This window comes from Cyrtonyx montezumae, unplaced genomic scaffold, assembly GCF_038088225.1.
Source record: "Cyrtonyx montezumae isolate F1298 unplaced genomic scaffold, pur_monq_1.0 scaffold_18, whole genome shotgun sequence".
In the NCBI taxonomy this organism is placed as follows: Eukaryota; Metazoa; Chordata; class Aves; order Galliformes; family Odontophoridae; genus Cyrtonyx; species Cyrtonyx montezumae.
In genome coordinates, this window is record NW_027071914.1 from 15,064,482 (window position 1) to 15,081,012 (window position 16,531).

At 48.4% G+C, this 16,531-nt stretch overlaps 1 protein-coding gene across 1 annotated transcript; it reads right to left on the minus strand.

Moving 5' to 3' along the window:
* Nucleotides 1-242: 242 nt before the first annotated feature.
* PCBD2 (pterin-4 alpha-carbinolamine dehydratase 2) lies at nt 243-15,921 on the minus strand. The gene is made up of 4 exons (XM_065734893.1): nt 15,839-15,921; nt 14,728-14,859; nt 1,067-1,147; nt 243-338 (listed from the first exon to the last, which is right to left on the minus strand). The coding sequence occupies exons 1-4, from the start codon at nt 15,911-15,913 to the stop codon at nt 243-245; spliced, it is 384 nt and encodes a 127-aa protein (XP_065590965.1). The 5' UTR covers nt 15,914-15,921.
* Nucleotides 15,922-16,531: the final 610 nt, after the last annotated feature.

Consider the following 16,531-nt stretch of genomic DNA (forward strand, 5'->3'; position numbering starts at 1 on the left):
CTGCAGTGTGCTGGGCACTGCCTGACCCAGCACCGCACCCAGACACACCGTGATTCATGACCTGCTCCAGGAGCTGGGCTTTAAAGGCAAACAAAGCTACGCCACTCATTACAGAATACCTTGTCCTTTTTTTTCTGGGGTGGGGTGGGGGGATGTGAAATCGGAGTTACAGTGAATGAGGGACATCATTCAGAATCAGAGAGATGGGCAGACAGTGCCTTATAGAAGGCCACGCAGCCACGTTACACGGAGGCAGCAGCTTTGTCAATGAACTGAGCCAGCTTCACGTCCCTCTTGGTCAGCCCGCCGCAGTCGTGGGAAATGAGGGTGATCTGAACCTGCCAGGAAGGAGCAGCAAGGTGTTACAAGGGCAGCGCTGAGTGCTGCAGCCAGGCTGGCTGGTGTCCCGTGGAGGAGCCGTGCCTGCCTACCAACAGCTCCTCCAGGTGTATCTATGGGACAGGCATGGATTTGCCAAATACTGCAACACAACACAGAAGTGCCAGCGAATCAAAATGATGGGAGAGCAGCAGTTTGCCCCCTAACACAGCACCTTTATTCCATGGGTTGCAGAATGCACTGTAACCTCTGTAACTGCAAGACCAGCAGCAGCCAGGCAATACTATAAACAAGTTTTATAAGCTGCTATGCTGAGACACAGAGGCCTAAGATGTTTAAGAAACCCAATCTAAGTTTAGGCTGCCAGGCTGCCATCCAGGTAACTGCATGCTGCACAGACAGAAACGAGAGCTGGTGAGTGCTCAGAGCTTCCAGCACAGCCACTCATGCAGGCTGCCTAGGGAAGAGGTTTAAAAGCTTCTGATCTGCAATCAGATCTCAGCCAGTGAGGCCAAGTGCCAGCCCCGAGCCACGCTGCTGACAGCCACAAACAGCTGGATGCCTGGTGCCAGTCACAGCATCTCCTTAAAGTCTCAGATCTCTAGAGAAAGACACATCATCTCTCCATTCCCTCTGCTCATCCACTGCACATAAAGCACAGGAAGGGCACAGAGGGTGCTCTGGTGCTTTGGTGTGTGTGTGTAATTCGGGCTGGTGGGCACGTTACCTTGCTGTAGACGTTGAACCATTCTGGGTGGTGATTCATCTTCTCTGCCTGTAGAGCAACTCGTGTCATAAATCCAAACGCCTAGGGGAGAAAGAACAGAGAGGAAAGCCTTCCTCCATCTGCCAGGACATAAGCAAGATTCACTCTGAAATCTCAGAACCTGCTGGAGAAGTTTTTGGTCCTTGAGCCACCCACGTGCTCCCTGACCTCACCAAAATCCTCTCCCTCAGGTCCTGGTGGATGACTGCTCAATGGTACTACTTCCAAGATTCAAAGCTGTTGCAAGGGAGCAATGATTTTACCCTTGGCACCTGAAAATGGTTTTAATCATCCATCTCAGCAGCCCTCACCCCTCACTACGCCTTTGCCAATGTGCTGTTTCTAACTAGGGCCCATGCCACAGTATTCCCACACTGGATAGGTACCATTTCCAGAAACACATCCTCTCACGTAACTACTTTGCTATTTATTTTACTTGGGGGGAGAAAGGAGGCAGGTGGCTTTGCCTCTCTGCTTTATGAGAAAATATTTTACCATAAGTAAGTTAAAATGGGTTTCCCAATCCTCTGCCCCTATATTCTGCGCAGCACTTTCCCCCAGGATGCAGGTTTTATCACGGGCTCAAGAAGAAAATAATAGCATGCCCTTGCCAAGATGCTTAAGAACAAATCACTGCGTTATAAAGAAAATGAGAACGTCCATGTAAATCAAGAATGCAATTATGCATTGGGGTCCAAAGGGCCTCAGTGCGTGTGCAGAACGCCTCCAAGTCAATGGGCTTTATTCAAGCTGTGCTCCATCCATCAGGGCTGGGACCTAAATTAACATGCAAAGCAGAAGTAACATCCACGTTATAGTCTGGTTCGTATTAGAATGCAACGATCTCAACAAAGACCTATCTGATCTAGGTAAGTTCCTAGCACTAATTTATGGAAGAGAATGCACACAGCCCACATTCCACCAAGCGATGGCCGCTTCAAACAAACATGTGGTCAATGAATAACATATAATGGCTGATAATAGTTTCAGCCTTTTTTCCTCTCACAAATTACAAAAACCTTTAAGGAAAAAAAAAAATGGCATCGGTGCCTGGATGAAGTATGACTTTGTTAGTCGCTCTGCCAGTCCAATGAATGCAAACGTTATAATCAGAGAAAATCATTCCAATGAGGCTTGTCATTTGGAAATCACCAAACTGTCAGCAATTAAAAAGATTTTTTCCTTGACCCAAGAGCATTCCAAAATTCGGGGAATCCAACTTCCCTTGAAGCTCTCGTTTGGTTTCATTTTCCTCGGAGCGAACAATTACGTTTAAGAGATGTGCCATGTTTCAGCAGCACGCTTTGAAGCGGAGAGCAGCACGACGTGCACCAGCGACAATTCGAGACACAGTGCACTGATAGTTCTGAAACACTTCACTCAGGCTCATAACAGGAATCCAATACGATTCCATCAGGATTGATGTCTTAAGGAACCCATTAGCGACCTATTCATTTCCACATCATGCAGAGAAAATTAAAGGCAGCACTGCAACTGCCAATACGCTGCCTTTGTACAAAGAGCAGCAGAAGAAAATCCAGATTAGACCTATGGAAAGCTCCACCAGGTCTGTGCGTCCCCCACCAGGGTCTGTGTGAGCATCCGAGCAGCTCTGATGAACAAACACGCCTGGGTTACTGGGAATGGGGCTGCCCAAATCCCACGAGGGATTCCCAAGCACACAGTGCACCCGTGCTCGCGTGCGTGCCTCGCTGTGAAAGCGAGGGGCTTCAGCTCATACACAAAATATAAGTATCTCCTGCTAAGAAAATGAGCTACAGTTTCACTGAGCAATTTCAGCAGCGCAATCTCCATTACGGTCCCAAATACTTCCTCTGCTAATTAAAGGAATTGGAATGCTATTGTTTGGGAATCGCCTTTATATTTGTAGAGCCGTAACCTCTCTTTGAGAAAATACAATTGGGTCTGCAAGGAAAAGATATTTAGGCTTGATTAGATATGAAAACACAAAATCAGTTCGGACATTTCTTCACGTCTTGAAACTCGATCGGTAATTTGGTGTAATTGGTGATCAAGGAAACTATCTTGTGATCAATTAAAGTAATTACCACATTCCGGCAACACAACCAACCTTAATTTGAGCAGGAGTCTGCACTTCTTCAACTTTAATTAAAAATAATGAAAATTATTAAGCAGTCTGCAGTGCAAGATCATTGTCAAGAGTGCAGCGGCAGGCGGGACCGATCAGACCTACACGCACTGCTCGGTGAGCTGGGACAGCGCTCAGCTTACAGCAACACAACGCCATCAGGACCTTCACGTAACAACAACAGCTCTGCAGCCCCTCCATCAGTGACATTTTCCAATCTTTCTTTGAAAAACAAAGAGGGGGGCAGGAAAGGATGCCTGCTTTTTCGGACTTCTTCATGGCTTCTAGAAAAGAGACTCTGCTGCGTTATGAACTATGAAGCATTCCGGTTTTTGGGAATGAGAGGAAGATATGTTTGATGTAAACCTTTTAGGACGTTTTGTCTGAAGTAACACCCGGACATGCAGGTTACTCTAAGCTAGATGCATCGCCCGAGTCCTGGAAGATCACAGAGCCCTGCATGAGTCAGGAACAGCACCAGGAAAGTGATGAGCGAAGCAACCCCGAGCAGACAGGGAGATCCTTGGGTGTGCCAGCACCCTCATGTCTTTTAAGATCATGAAAGAGCTAAAAACTAAGGGTGTCTCGGTTGCAATATCACTTCTAAAATGGTTTTTAAACTCCACCATGCCATAGCATGCCTCCACGAGATAAAAATCAGAGCTACTCTCAGAAGAACGCATTAACCTAATAAAGTTATTAAACAACAACAGAAAAAAAGTCAAGTCAGAAAGCTCTGAGAAGCGACAAAACACAAAACAAAACACAATGCTATCACCAAACAAAACCGAATGCGACTTCTGTTGCCAGAGAATGGGAAAAGCAGGGCCGGGTGCCGCTCACAAGCGGGAGGAAAGCTGAAATACCATCCACCGCTCAACAGCTTCGGGAGAACCGTGGGATCCCTGGGCTATTATCTGCTATTATTCTTCCTTTCACACTTGTTAAGCGAGGAATCCATTCATCTTAACGCTTTTTAAACACGCCGCTTTTTGCGGCGCTTGCCAACGTTATCTCGAGTTCCACATCAAAGCGGCGCGGGTCGAGATGTCGCGCTCATACATCACCGCATCCCGGTGATACATCACCGCAGCGCATCCCCTGAGCACGGCAGCTGACTCAGGAATGGAGAGACTCAAGAAAAACAGCCCAAAGGCCCAGCAACGTGACTATTTATTTGTTTTACAGCGCAAAAGTGAGTTAACAAAGGGAGTACTGAGGCTTCCTAACGCTCAGCCAAGGAAACCATATGCTAATCGCAAGTACACTAAGGGCTCTGCCTCCCATCTGTCATTATAATGCTGGAGGTAGCATTAACCTTGGCCCTGTGCAGTGCGAGGGCTACCTGTCTTCCCTTCCACACCCACCCGTGCTGCATCAGTACCATTTATCAGTGGGAAACGAAGCAGATCACGTTACAGTGAGGCTGTCACACACGGCACGAGATGATCGTGCTCAGCACGTTTGCTTTCCACCCACCCAAGGATGAACCCTCCCTGTGCACAGCATGGAACACGCGCTCTCCTTTGCAGTTTGGCACTGCTAACAGTGAACTCAAATCACTGCAGCCCGTGTCCAAACTGCAGCACCCAGCCTACATCACCAGCTTCCAGTGAGTGCCAGGCCAGCAGAGCAAAGGAGCAGCTCTCTGATGCTGAGCTATACCAAGCTGTGTGCAGCCAGTCATGAGGGTTTAACTCAATCTTGTGATATCTGGCGTTGTGCTCCCATGAAAAACCCACGGGCTTGTGTTATCATCATTCCTCTCATCCCACTAGGAAATACTCCCACCGTATATATATGCAAAAATAACCTCACAACGAAGAACGCAACTGATGTTTAAGAAGGTGAAAGGCAGCCCGTGAGGTCTGGCATTCATTCTGAAAGACACTTCCCCATGTCTGGGCTGCCCAAACTACCTCCAGGGAACCTGGGAAGCAGTGTGCCAAGGCCACGTGTCCCATCCCTCCATCCTCTAGTGGAAGTGTGGCTGTGGAGCACTACAGGCACGCTGGCATACACTGGGACACCACTGCTGTCTCCATAAAGAAATGCAAAGCTGTATAAAACAAAGCAAAACAGCTGAAAAAGCCTTCATTCAAAACTTCACTATGCTCCTCTTCATTTGTAGCTCCCATCCCATGTACTGAGCCGCACACATCCCTTGCACAAAGGTGAAACACTGCTTTGCTCCCTCACAAAAGTGCCCTCTTCATATGCAAACGCTGCCCTCTATTCCACACCCCCTGTGTGAAAACCTTTACACTGTGCTCCACAAAGAACGCCGTTTCTGTCTCCCAACACTTGTTTACAATTATGTCGGTGAAGAAACCAGCTAGCCAGCTCTATATCAAACATTTCTGACAGCAAAAGCACAAACACTGATCTATTCTAAGTAGTTTGCCACTCTATGTAATCTTGGAAAAGGCATTCCGGCCTTTGATTCTAAAAATGTTTATACTTCATACATTATGCAAATAGTTTTTATATATTAAGAAATAATGCAAGCAAAGCTCAAGTTAAATTAAATTCTTCAACAATAACCTTGCCAAAGCACTGATTTTCCTATAAAAAAAATTATTCCAATTTGTTGATCTTACATTGGATGAAACATACTGTAACAATCTTCATAATTTATGTCCTGTTGGGACACTATGATTTAAAGTAACATAATACAGACCAGCATCACTGCTAATCTAAACCACCTGACCAGATAAACAACAGTTTCCCCTTCTCTCTTCATTGAGGGTATTTCTGTTTATTGTCATATGATTTACCAATTTGAAGAACATGAAGAATAAATGGAGGCAATCAGAGCTGGAGCTCTGAGGCATGGCCTTTCTTCCAGGGGGCGTTTGCTCGTGCAGGTACCGTACAATGTCAAGCACTGCAGGAGATGACAGACAGTGATTCCAGGAATTCTGTCCACAGCAAGGCTGCTGGCTGCACAGGGAGGCTCACGTCCCCACGGTGTGACCCAGGTCAGGTGCTGCTGCAGGGGGATGTGATGCCACGTGGAGCCTTGACACGCCATGCCTTGCCATGCCATTGCACCAAGGCTGCATCCTCCATGCACGGCAGCCACCTCTGCGAGGACACAAAGCAGGAGCAGGCACAACCTGCCCCACCTGAGACCCAATGGGTCCAAAAAATACCACTTTTCTGTGGAGAGAAGGGGCTGGCAGGAAGGTGGAGCAGCACTGGCTTGCTCCTCCTGCTCCGGACTGACTCTTGCATCGCATCCACCACATGCACGAGACCTGCAACTCACTCCACAAATCCCAACCATATCTTTCCCAAGCTTGCTTATGTCAGCATTTCCATAACTGCTGAACTTGTTTTTCTCATATTGGTGATAATGTGATACAAAATGTTACATCTATTACCCTCTTCCCCATCGCATTTTTACTTTTCCAGCAGCACCAAAGATCATTTTTCCTATTCCCGTTTTTGTTACAGTAAGTGATTGCACCTGGGCTTCGTAACAGAAAGTGGATAATACTCACAGTGATTCAATGACCAGATTTCACGCTCAAATCAATCACCTAATCCACCAAAAAGATTTATAAGCCCCAACAGAGTTGAAGCGAGGTGCCCTAAAGCAGCATCCCAACTTCTCCCCAAAGTTGTTCTTTCTTAAACAAAAGGTTCAAAGCTATTTAAGACTTTGGGGATTCAACACGACTGTATCGCAAAGAGCACTCATTTGCCTGCAGGCACATAAAATTAACTGCAGTTGTCCACAATGTCTATTGCAAAACACACAGAAGCCCTACATTTCAAACCCCCTAGACAACGCAGTGACAAGGTCCCATCCCCACATGGCCAGGCTGCTCCCATCGCTCGCTCCCACGGCGCTGGGGACTCAGAGTCATCAAAATGAAGCAACAGAAGTGAACAAAGGCAAAGATTTAGTGGTGTGTTCCCAATTCACCAGTCACCAACAAACCCAAGTCAGCTAAAATCAGATGCCACCACAAGGGTTTTCCAACACGGCGTTTGCAGCCTGTCACTTTCTATAGAAGCATTCGCAATGAACGCTTTTTGTGTTCTTCTTTTTGTGCTCTTCTTTTTGTTTCTACAGTTCTGGTTCCTTCAGCACGCCATTACTTACTCAAAAATGAGACTGCAGAGGTCCTATGCAGCTCATCACTCGTCCTTTCCCTCACGCCGCTCCTTCTTGCTCAGGGACAGAAAGTAACCAGAAGTTTCACGACGGAATGAGAACGTGGAAGAAATCCTCCAGCTCCACCAAGGAACGTAAAGGTTGCACTTAGGAGGTTTACAGCAAATAAAAGGGCAATTTCACCAAACGTGACTTCTTAAAATGAGCTTTTTGCACCCAACCTCCAACCCTTAAACAGCACCACGAAGCCCCCCATTAACTGAGCACCTGCTAAAGCCATCAGGCACTTCAAATAGTATCTCTCCTAGCAGCGCGATTGAGAGAACAATGATAACTGTATTTCATGAAAGAAATGGTTGGCCCAGCATGAGGATGTGAGGAGCCAGCAGAATGGCCGCATAGTGCCCAACCTCAGCACCGTGCCCACCTCTGCAGAGCAAAGGGAAATCTGTCCTGCAATGTCTCAACTGTGCTGATGTGCCCAGATCTTCTTCTATGGAGCTTAGGTGCTTCATTACATGGAAAGCTTGTCCAAATTAGTGCAGAAGAAGAGGGGAGCTCATCATCCCATTGCTTCACGCTTTGGACGGAACACACCTGGCCACAGCAGAACTAAAATTTCCTTTTTTTCCTCCAAATGCTCCTAACTTGCACGCGAGGGAATGATTTCACTCTGCAGACACGGAGTTCTCATACCTACAGCTGATAACGTAAGGAGCACTCAGGCAAAGTTTCCCTTGGTCTTTCGGCCAAGATTACACACATTTCCAGTTTAATATACAAAATACCCTCTGCTGAATATCCAAGGGTAAGCATACCCCACCTCTGCTAATCCTCTAAATCTCTGCCCTTTATGATCCTGAGAAGACATCAAAGAGCGATAAGAAAGGCATTGCTTTGTGATGGATTAAGAGAAGCATCAGCCCATTTCGTGACTTTGTCATCCTTCCCCATTCTCTTACCACTGCACCGCAGCCTTTTTTAGAGTCCTGGACAACAACTGACATGTGCACCTTTTTGGTAGGACAGAGATTTCAGGTGAGCACACCAAACTCAGCGTGAGGCTGAACAAGAGTACTGCAGTCTACTCTCGTGTATGGCACCATAATATTCAACCATTATTTTGCATATAGGCATTTCAAGCCCAGAAGCGACAAAAGCCTTTGGAAGAAGAGCAGGAGCAGACATCTTCCCACGTTTCTCTTAGGGAATTCTCCCATCTTTTGAGAGGGGGGAGTTTTGAGATGGTCCGTGGGTTCGTGCTGGTTGCCTTGTTCTCAAGTGGTCCTTTCCAATATCAGTCATCCTTCATTCTGTAAGGGTTCCCACAGGCAACCCAACACATCTCCTGCTTTGCTGGGAACAGGCAGACATGTGCACGACAGCAGGCAGATACCACTTCCCAGTCCTCCACTGAACATCACACTTCCTTTAGGAGTTCACAAGAGCACACCATGAAGGGAAACACATTGTACAGCTCTATCTCCATATCAGACTGGGTGTTAAAAGATGCGTGCAGCAACACGACAACCTCAGCACACATCACACACCGTGGAACAAAGCCTCTCCCACCTTGGCCATCCAGAAATACGCATCGGAATGCCCACTGCTATTCTCATCCCAGCACATGGAAAAATCACACCTGCAGTGAATGAAGGCTCTGAACCTGAAAGAAAATCCCATTTTCCTACAGGGCAGTGACAGCGGGCGGTGTCCAGTCTGTGGTCCTCAATGCTTCAACCCAACGAAACTAAAGGAAGAGAACAGAGAGAGAAGAGGAGAGAGGGGAAGGAGGATGGGAAGCTCTCCCCCAAACCCATGTGAAGCTGGTTTACAGCTTCACGAAAGACGAATGAAAAATTACACACGCACCACACTGATAAACCGCGGGTCTGCCAGTGGCTTTTCAGAGCAGATGTAACGTTTTAGCAAACGTGATTGTTTGTGAAAGAAATAATTCTGATCAAAAACGAAATGGCAGCCAGGGCGAGCGCTGGGCTTCATCACCCTAATCCGCCCTGACAGGAAGCGGCGAGTGGAGATTCCTACTGTGAGAGCTGCAGATGTGAAAGGTCAGCGCCGGCCCGCGCCTTCCAACCCGTTAACGTGTCAAGCAGGGCCGTGAAAGGCCGAGTGGGACTGATGGGTTTTTGGCAAGCAATAGGTTAATTTTTAAGCAGGAGCGCTGCGGTTTTCTTGCAGTTGATTCTGCCAGGCAGAGTCCATTTTTAATTGCAATTGCAGAGGGTCACATCCCAAAGCGTGGCTTTGCTTCGTGCTCCTTTTTGGAGAAAGTGAGAAAAGCGCAGAGGGCGATTTGCAGCTTGGAAACGCAGCCAGGCACGAGCCCGAAAGCACGGGGATGCGAAAGGTTAAACAAGCAATGTGCAGAGATGTGCTTTTTGCACTTAATCAGCATCTTCTCAGCGCCCCCCATTAAATAAATCTTATTGTAATGAGGAATTACGAGACACGAGGATTCGTTAACTGACAGTAACCCAATGAGCAGCTTTGCCTTCCTTGCCTTCCCCCTGCAGAGGTGTGCAGTCGGACCCAGGGAGGTCTGCAGGGAGCAAGCACAACCTGCTCATGTCTGCTGCCTTTCCGTGCAACATTCGTTCCCTGTAATCCACACAGAGCGAGCAACCATGGCTGAGAAAAAACAGGGAAGCATTTCTTCTGCTCCCAGCCTATAGGAAGGCTTGTGGAGCCCAAAGGGCGTTTTGACACGTTATTTCTTCTCGCACTTTCAGCTTAATACCTGAAACAATGCTGCAATAATTCCTATTAAAGAGATAAGGAATTCATCTTCTTAAGGGAAGCACTTGTGCTGGAGGCAGCTGGAGAGCAGCCCAAAGGTCAGCTGGGCAGGTGGCAGCAGCATCCTGCTTACATCGAGACACGACACGCTCAGCACTGCAAACACAGTGATGGGAAACACAACAGACAGTTACAGACATCAAACCAAGGGTTCATTCTCTGGAGAACCACGACTCAGCTCATGCAGAACACGAGCATCTCTAATTGCACTTAGCTCCTGAGGACAGGGGACAGCATCAGGCAGCAACCTGCAGCTGCCATTGGGGCCAACACACAGCAGGCTCTACAGCAACACGGTTATCCCAGTGTGGAGGGAAAGGCTGAGCTGGGAAGGACTCTAAAAGACATAAGGCACATCAGTTGCCACTTAGGTAACTTTATTTAAAACATTGCCAAGAGCAAAACATGAGTCTGAAAATGTCCCAGAGCACAGGCTGAGAGTGCATATGTTTTTGTACCCTGCTAGCCTTGAGAAAAGAAATCCAGTACTTCCCAGCTTCCAGCACTGAGGATTTCCATTTCTGCCTAGATGCATACTTCCACCTGCTTTGCAGTACTGCTCATCTGGAGAAAACATGCTCACTGCTGGGTAGGTGGAAAGGTTACTGGCAGCAGGATGTGCTGACCATCACCACCTCTAATGCCGGGCATGGAGGATGTTAAGGTTGTAAATGACCTGGCTGCAGAGTGGGTAGATGGAGGAGTGGGTGGATGGAGTGGAAAGTGCATGGATGGATGGGTGGATGGAGGAGTGGATGGAGAAATGGAGGAGTGGATGGGGTACCAGAACCCCAGCTGGAGCCTGACCCTCCATCCTGAGGCACAGGTGCTGTGCACCAAGTCAGTGAGGAGCACAAAGCCCAGGAAGCTGTGTTATTGCAATAACACATGCTTACTTCACTCCGTTCCGACACTCACAGCACCTCACTCACACTACTTTAGCCCATACGTTAACCTTTGCCAGTCCCAAGAATTTCACTATCAGTTTCTAATAAAGGAGAATGTCAGCAGGCAGACATGCCAGAAAGTCATTATTTTCAGATACAAAGATTTTCTCAACTCTGTAAAGTCGCTTGTAAATAATCCTGATTTATTGCAAATCAGTTATTATGCTCATAAACGCAAGGAAGTTAGTGAACAACATAACTACCAAAAGAAATACTTTCATAACTTTGCAGGTGCACAAATCACGGCATATGGGAGAGGACTCAAAGGATAATGGAAAATGAAGCGGGTTAGGAAAGAGTATATGAAAAACAGCACCTATGTAGATGGATAACAAACAAGAAAACATTAAGTCTGCTCATTCAACAGGCAGCCTAGCACAAAACACTAGCACAGGGGGCAAGTGGACAATGTGACACTAAAAAAAAGCAAATTCTGCCCAACCAAATGGAAAGGAGCTCGTCTTTGGATTCCCAGTGCTGCCAAGGAGGGGCTGGGGCTCCTCCAGGCTAAGCAGGGCCGACACGAGCAGCACCTGAAACCAATCAGTGCCCGGGCTCCACGAAGATTCACACGCGAGGGCTGAATCTGTGGCAAATGGGGTTGGTTTCCGATCCTAATGCAGCCAACTTGCTTTATTCTGACCTCCATTTAACAAATCAACTTAATGGGCACTGGGAGTGCTATAAAACTTAACAATGGAGTGATTTTAACTTTTAAAATACAGTTATGAAGCAAAATGTTGGAGAGCTCCTTCAATACTGGAAATCAAATTAAATCTAGACATTTTTTAACAGTCTTGACAGATATAATCCTAGTTACCATGTAAATTTATGGTAAGCTGCTGTGATATTAGCCACAGGTGCTACTTTTAATATATGGCCCGCATCTGGCTGGGAATAACATTTCTCAGAGGACTGAAAATGACCTCACTATCAGACAATGGAGAAGGGGAAAAAAAAAGAAACAACACAAGACCACTGTGGCATATAAAAAGCTGGAGATGTGGCCCACAACCGAATATCTTACATAAAACTCATTTTAACTCTGCAGATTGTAGGTTAAAGGCTATTATGTTTTCAATACGCAGAAGGCGTGGACGTATTTCAGACAAACAGCCAAAAGATTATGTCCATAAAGCAGCAATGAAACCCACTGCCTAAATGCAAACGTTCCATCTTTGATCCACACAGAGGATGGAGCAATGTGCTGGAGGAGATGAGGGCAGGGCTGGCACGGACTGCAGCCAGAGCAGCAGCAGCAAGCTGCTATGCAGCTAGCACCAGGCATGCAAAATGAGGATATGTGCTACAGAACAGCTCTAGATTTCTTGCACATCTCTACGTAAGCTCTTACAAAAGAAGACTCCCCCAGTGCAGCGAACCACGCGTGCTTCCATTCCCCCCACACACTGCCCTCCACCTCAGGCTCATCCCTCACCTGTGTCTCACATCTCCAAAACAGAAAGCACATTTGAAAGTGCCTTCGAGTGTTTGATTTCCTGTCAGTTTACAAAATGACATTAGAGGTCTTACGGAGACTTCTGATGTGAGGTTCGAAGAAATAAACCCAACACACTTCATTGAAAGCTTACTCTGTCGAAGAGAGCAGCTGTAAATACTGAACCTGGCCAGCAGCAAGCACACCCACCTGTGGCATCTCCCAGTGGCATTTGCATCCTTGGTGTGATGACAAAGGAAGGCCACCACGCTGCCTGCTTCCCCCCCAGCCCCATCAGAGGAGACAGGTCTGGCAGAATGAACACGGCCCCAAGGAGCAGCAGAGAGGGAGCCAGGGGATGCTGAGGGAGTTGGGAGCAGGTTGCCCAGCCCTCAGGTTTCCCCAGATGCACCATGGCAGCAGAACCAGGCGTGCTCAGCACGACGCAGCGCTGTGTGGTCGGTGCCCGCAGGGCAGAGCCATCACAGAGCTCCCAGCCAGGGCTGCAGGCTGCTTTCCAGCTTCCCTTCAGAGAGCTGCATCTCCAAAGCCCATTTCCATGAAGATGTATCTTCAGACTAACAAACAGCATCAACAGTTTCAAGTTCCATGTCACAAAGTAATTCCCTAAGCCAGAAGTGTCATTAGCTTGTCAGCTGCTAAAAAGGCAGCTTGGCTCTGATGGCTTTTAACCAAGCTAATCTCGGCCTGAAAGCTTCAGGAATCCAAATAACTCTCGTTTCACAGAAGTTTCATTTCATCCTCATGCTGAAAATAATATACATAAACCAAGTTCATGTCTACACATTTGCACGACTTTATAATAAAAGTTGTGTTTATATTCTTAACATCTGTTGACATATACAGACTTTGTAAACCTGGCATCGATTTTAAAGCCACAGAACTTTCCATGCATCACGAACATTATCTGTAAGAAGTAATAAAAGAGGCAACGAAGCCATTAACCACACCAATATCATCTGCAAAACGTAAATCTGGAATACCTTTCACGTCAGCCCTGCTGCCCACAGACACACCTGACTCTGTGCCACGTGCTGAGGGCAGAGGGAAGGCTGCTGTGGAAATGGCACTTCTCAGTGCTCTGACTTCCACTGGACACTCACACTGTCAGGACTGCAAACAGAAAATGCCTTAACTGAAATAAAAGAATTTGTACCTAGAAGTTCTTTGTTCCTGAAGTCGTGACAAACACGGCATTTCTCAGCAGCTGTCAGAAACATGGGCACCAAGAACAGAGGTGCACCAGTTTGTTTCACTGAGTTATGGCAAACACTCCCCCTGCACCAGCAGGGCACGCCATGCCCCCACCAGTAACACAGACACCCTCTGCAGTCACAAATGGGGATATGTCACCCATCTTCCAGGACCTGAAGGGGACCTTCTGCCCTCAGACGTCCACGTCATCCCTCTCCCATGGACTGCCCCTGTGCTGTCTGCTGCAGCTCTGCTTGTCCCACATAACTCAGGACTGAGAGCAGGCAAGGAGAGCAGCGCCCAGGGCTTGGCATTCTCCATCCCCTCCACGTGCTTTGCTGTTTTCTGATGCTGTAAGAAAACTATCCCATCCCTAAAAAAGGAATGTTAACACGTTGTAACTCTCTGTGACTTTGCTCAGAAGCAGCAGTTGCTGGGATGCACAAAAGCAGTGATGAGGATTCAACTGAAGAACAAATCAGGTGCTGGTTTCCTGCTGGGAAGGTGAAAGCCATCCTGCTTTCCTCACCTTACCTCCCAAAAGTTTGTGTTCTTAAATTTACCCACATTTCTCATTGCCCCCCCACCCCAAAACAAATCCCGCTATCCAACAGTTGCAATTTTCTAGCACTAACTGAGGAGCATTAGTAATGAGAAAAAAAATAAATAGGATCCAGTATTATTTGTCTAATCCCATAAAACCGACCCTGACCTTGACTCTATTGTTATCATCAAGAAATCATAATATTAGAATAAATCTACTTAACAACTACAAAATGGATTTACTTTACCCCACCTAATGAGCTCAGAATCAGAGAACGATTCACTGAGGCAAAACCCCACAGGGTTTGGCCCTCCAAGGATACTCCCAAAGTTCCACCTACAAATGTTTTCCCATCGGGGCTGCATGGAAATGAGAGCAATTACATTTCCTCTGCGTTAAAAACAGGCTGCAGCGATAGTTACCTGATTGAAATTGTTGAAGTTGAACTCTTTGTAGATGGCATCTCTTTCGCCTGCCTCAGACCAGCCCGAAGCTTTGAGATCCAGTAAAACTTGGTTCCTTTCCTCTGCCGTCAGCCAGTGGGACTGGGAAGACTGTTGAGGGAAAAGCAGAGAGTGTCACCCCGAGATCAGCTGAACTCTTGTGACTGAGATCAGCCAGGAGTGCTGTTCTGTCGGGTCACTGAAGCTGGGATAGATGGCTCTGTGCAGAACGATGCACTGCTCCGTGGGATGGGCATGGAGAGCAGCACACCTGCACCCAACACGCCCACCTGAGCCGTCCAGATCACCTGGGTGAACTTCCAGCTATTCTGCTCTGCCGTGTGAGTAACAGATTATTTACATGGTACACTATTTACAGGCTGAAGGGGACAGCGGGGGAATAGCTGCTTTGGGAAAGGCAGACAGCAGCAGCAGATGGCATTGTGCATGGCTCGTGTCCTGCCACTCCTAGGGAAGAGGGGATGGATTTAAAAATAGCAAGCACGTGTCACCCCAGGAGCAACAGAGAGCTTCTCCACCTGCAGTGAAAAGGAACTTAAAATGACACCATGGTTACAAGGCACTGCTATAAAGCACCAGATCCTGCAAAGCACCTGCACTGAGATATGTCTTATTTCAATCAAAAAGTGTCTTCCCCTGAAGCCACCAGGGGCACAGACCCGGGAGAGAAGAAGCAACCAACGTGTGCTCGGGAACGGCCTAAGAACACCTACAAAGCGTGCGGGCGATGGATGTGACTCTACATCTGAACAGCCCGGTCTCAAACACGCGCTACGAACTCAATGCTTCGAGGGGAAGCCCTGTCCCACTCGGATCCTTTCACACACGCGCTCATCTCGCCGAGGAGCGGGGGGGGGTCCGCCCGCAGCCCGCGTCCCTCCCCGCCGCCGCCGCCAGGTGGCGCTCTCCGGCCGAGCAGCGGACGGCCCCGCCCGCTCCTCCCCGGCGCACGCAGACACCGCCGCCGTTAAAAGAGAACCGTACGATCAGTCAGGCTGGGAGAGGAGAGCCCTCAGCACAGCCCACCGTGCCCGCAATCGCACCCGCAGCACCCCCACCCCCCGCTCACCATGGCGGCGCGGCTCCCCCCGCACCGCCCCGCTCCCAGCAGCGCCCGGCGCAGCGCGGCCCCTCCGCCCGGCATGGCCCCGGCACGGCCCCGCCTCGGGAGGAGCGGGGGAGGGACCGGGGGCGGGGTACGGAGGGATCCCGGGCCGGAGCTGCGGGGGTATGAGGTTCTCGTCTCCGGTCCGCTCGGGTGGGTTTGGCTGCGCCCTCTCCGGGCAGCTCGTGCCCGGCTCTGCCACCTTCACAGCGGACGGGTTAGTTCTGCTCGTGGCAGCACGCCCTGTGCTCCAGTCAGCGCCCGCTGCCCCTTGCTGTGTCTCCTGGGCCCCTCAGATAGACCAACACCGATCGGATGAAGACGTTTCTATTTGTCGATAAGCAAGGAGGTGATTAGCAGGGAGGGCGCGGCCCTCTGCCTGCCCAGCAGACAGAAGAGCTCTCCACCTCATTGCTCTCATCCATCCTTATTAGCTACATACTGACTCCCTCAATCTTCATAGATTTACAGATACGTAAGGTTGGAAAGGACCTACAAGATCATCTAGTCCAACCATCCTCCTGTCACCATCCCTACCCACTAAACTACTAAATCAAATCCCTCAGCAGCAGTTTTACCCGTGCAGCTTTCTCTTAACACAGGAATACAGGATCTGACCTTCCCCAAGAGGTGAGGAATTTCTTCCCAGCTCAATTT

Coding starts and splice junctions, on each gene's coding strand:
- PCBD2 (XM_065734893.1), bottom strand. CDS start 15,913: ATGCCGGGCGGAGGGGCCGCGCTGCGCCGGGCGCTGCTGGGAGCGGGG. Junction 14,860..15,838: donor GGGGGAGCCGCGCCGCCATG/GTGAGCGGGGGG, acceptor TTCCCTCAACAG/TCTTCCCAGTCCCACTGGCT. Junction 1,148..14,727: donor ACTTCAACAATTTCAATCAG/GTAACTATCGCT, acceptor TTTCTCCCCTAG/GCGTTTGGATTTATGACACG.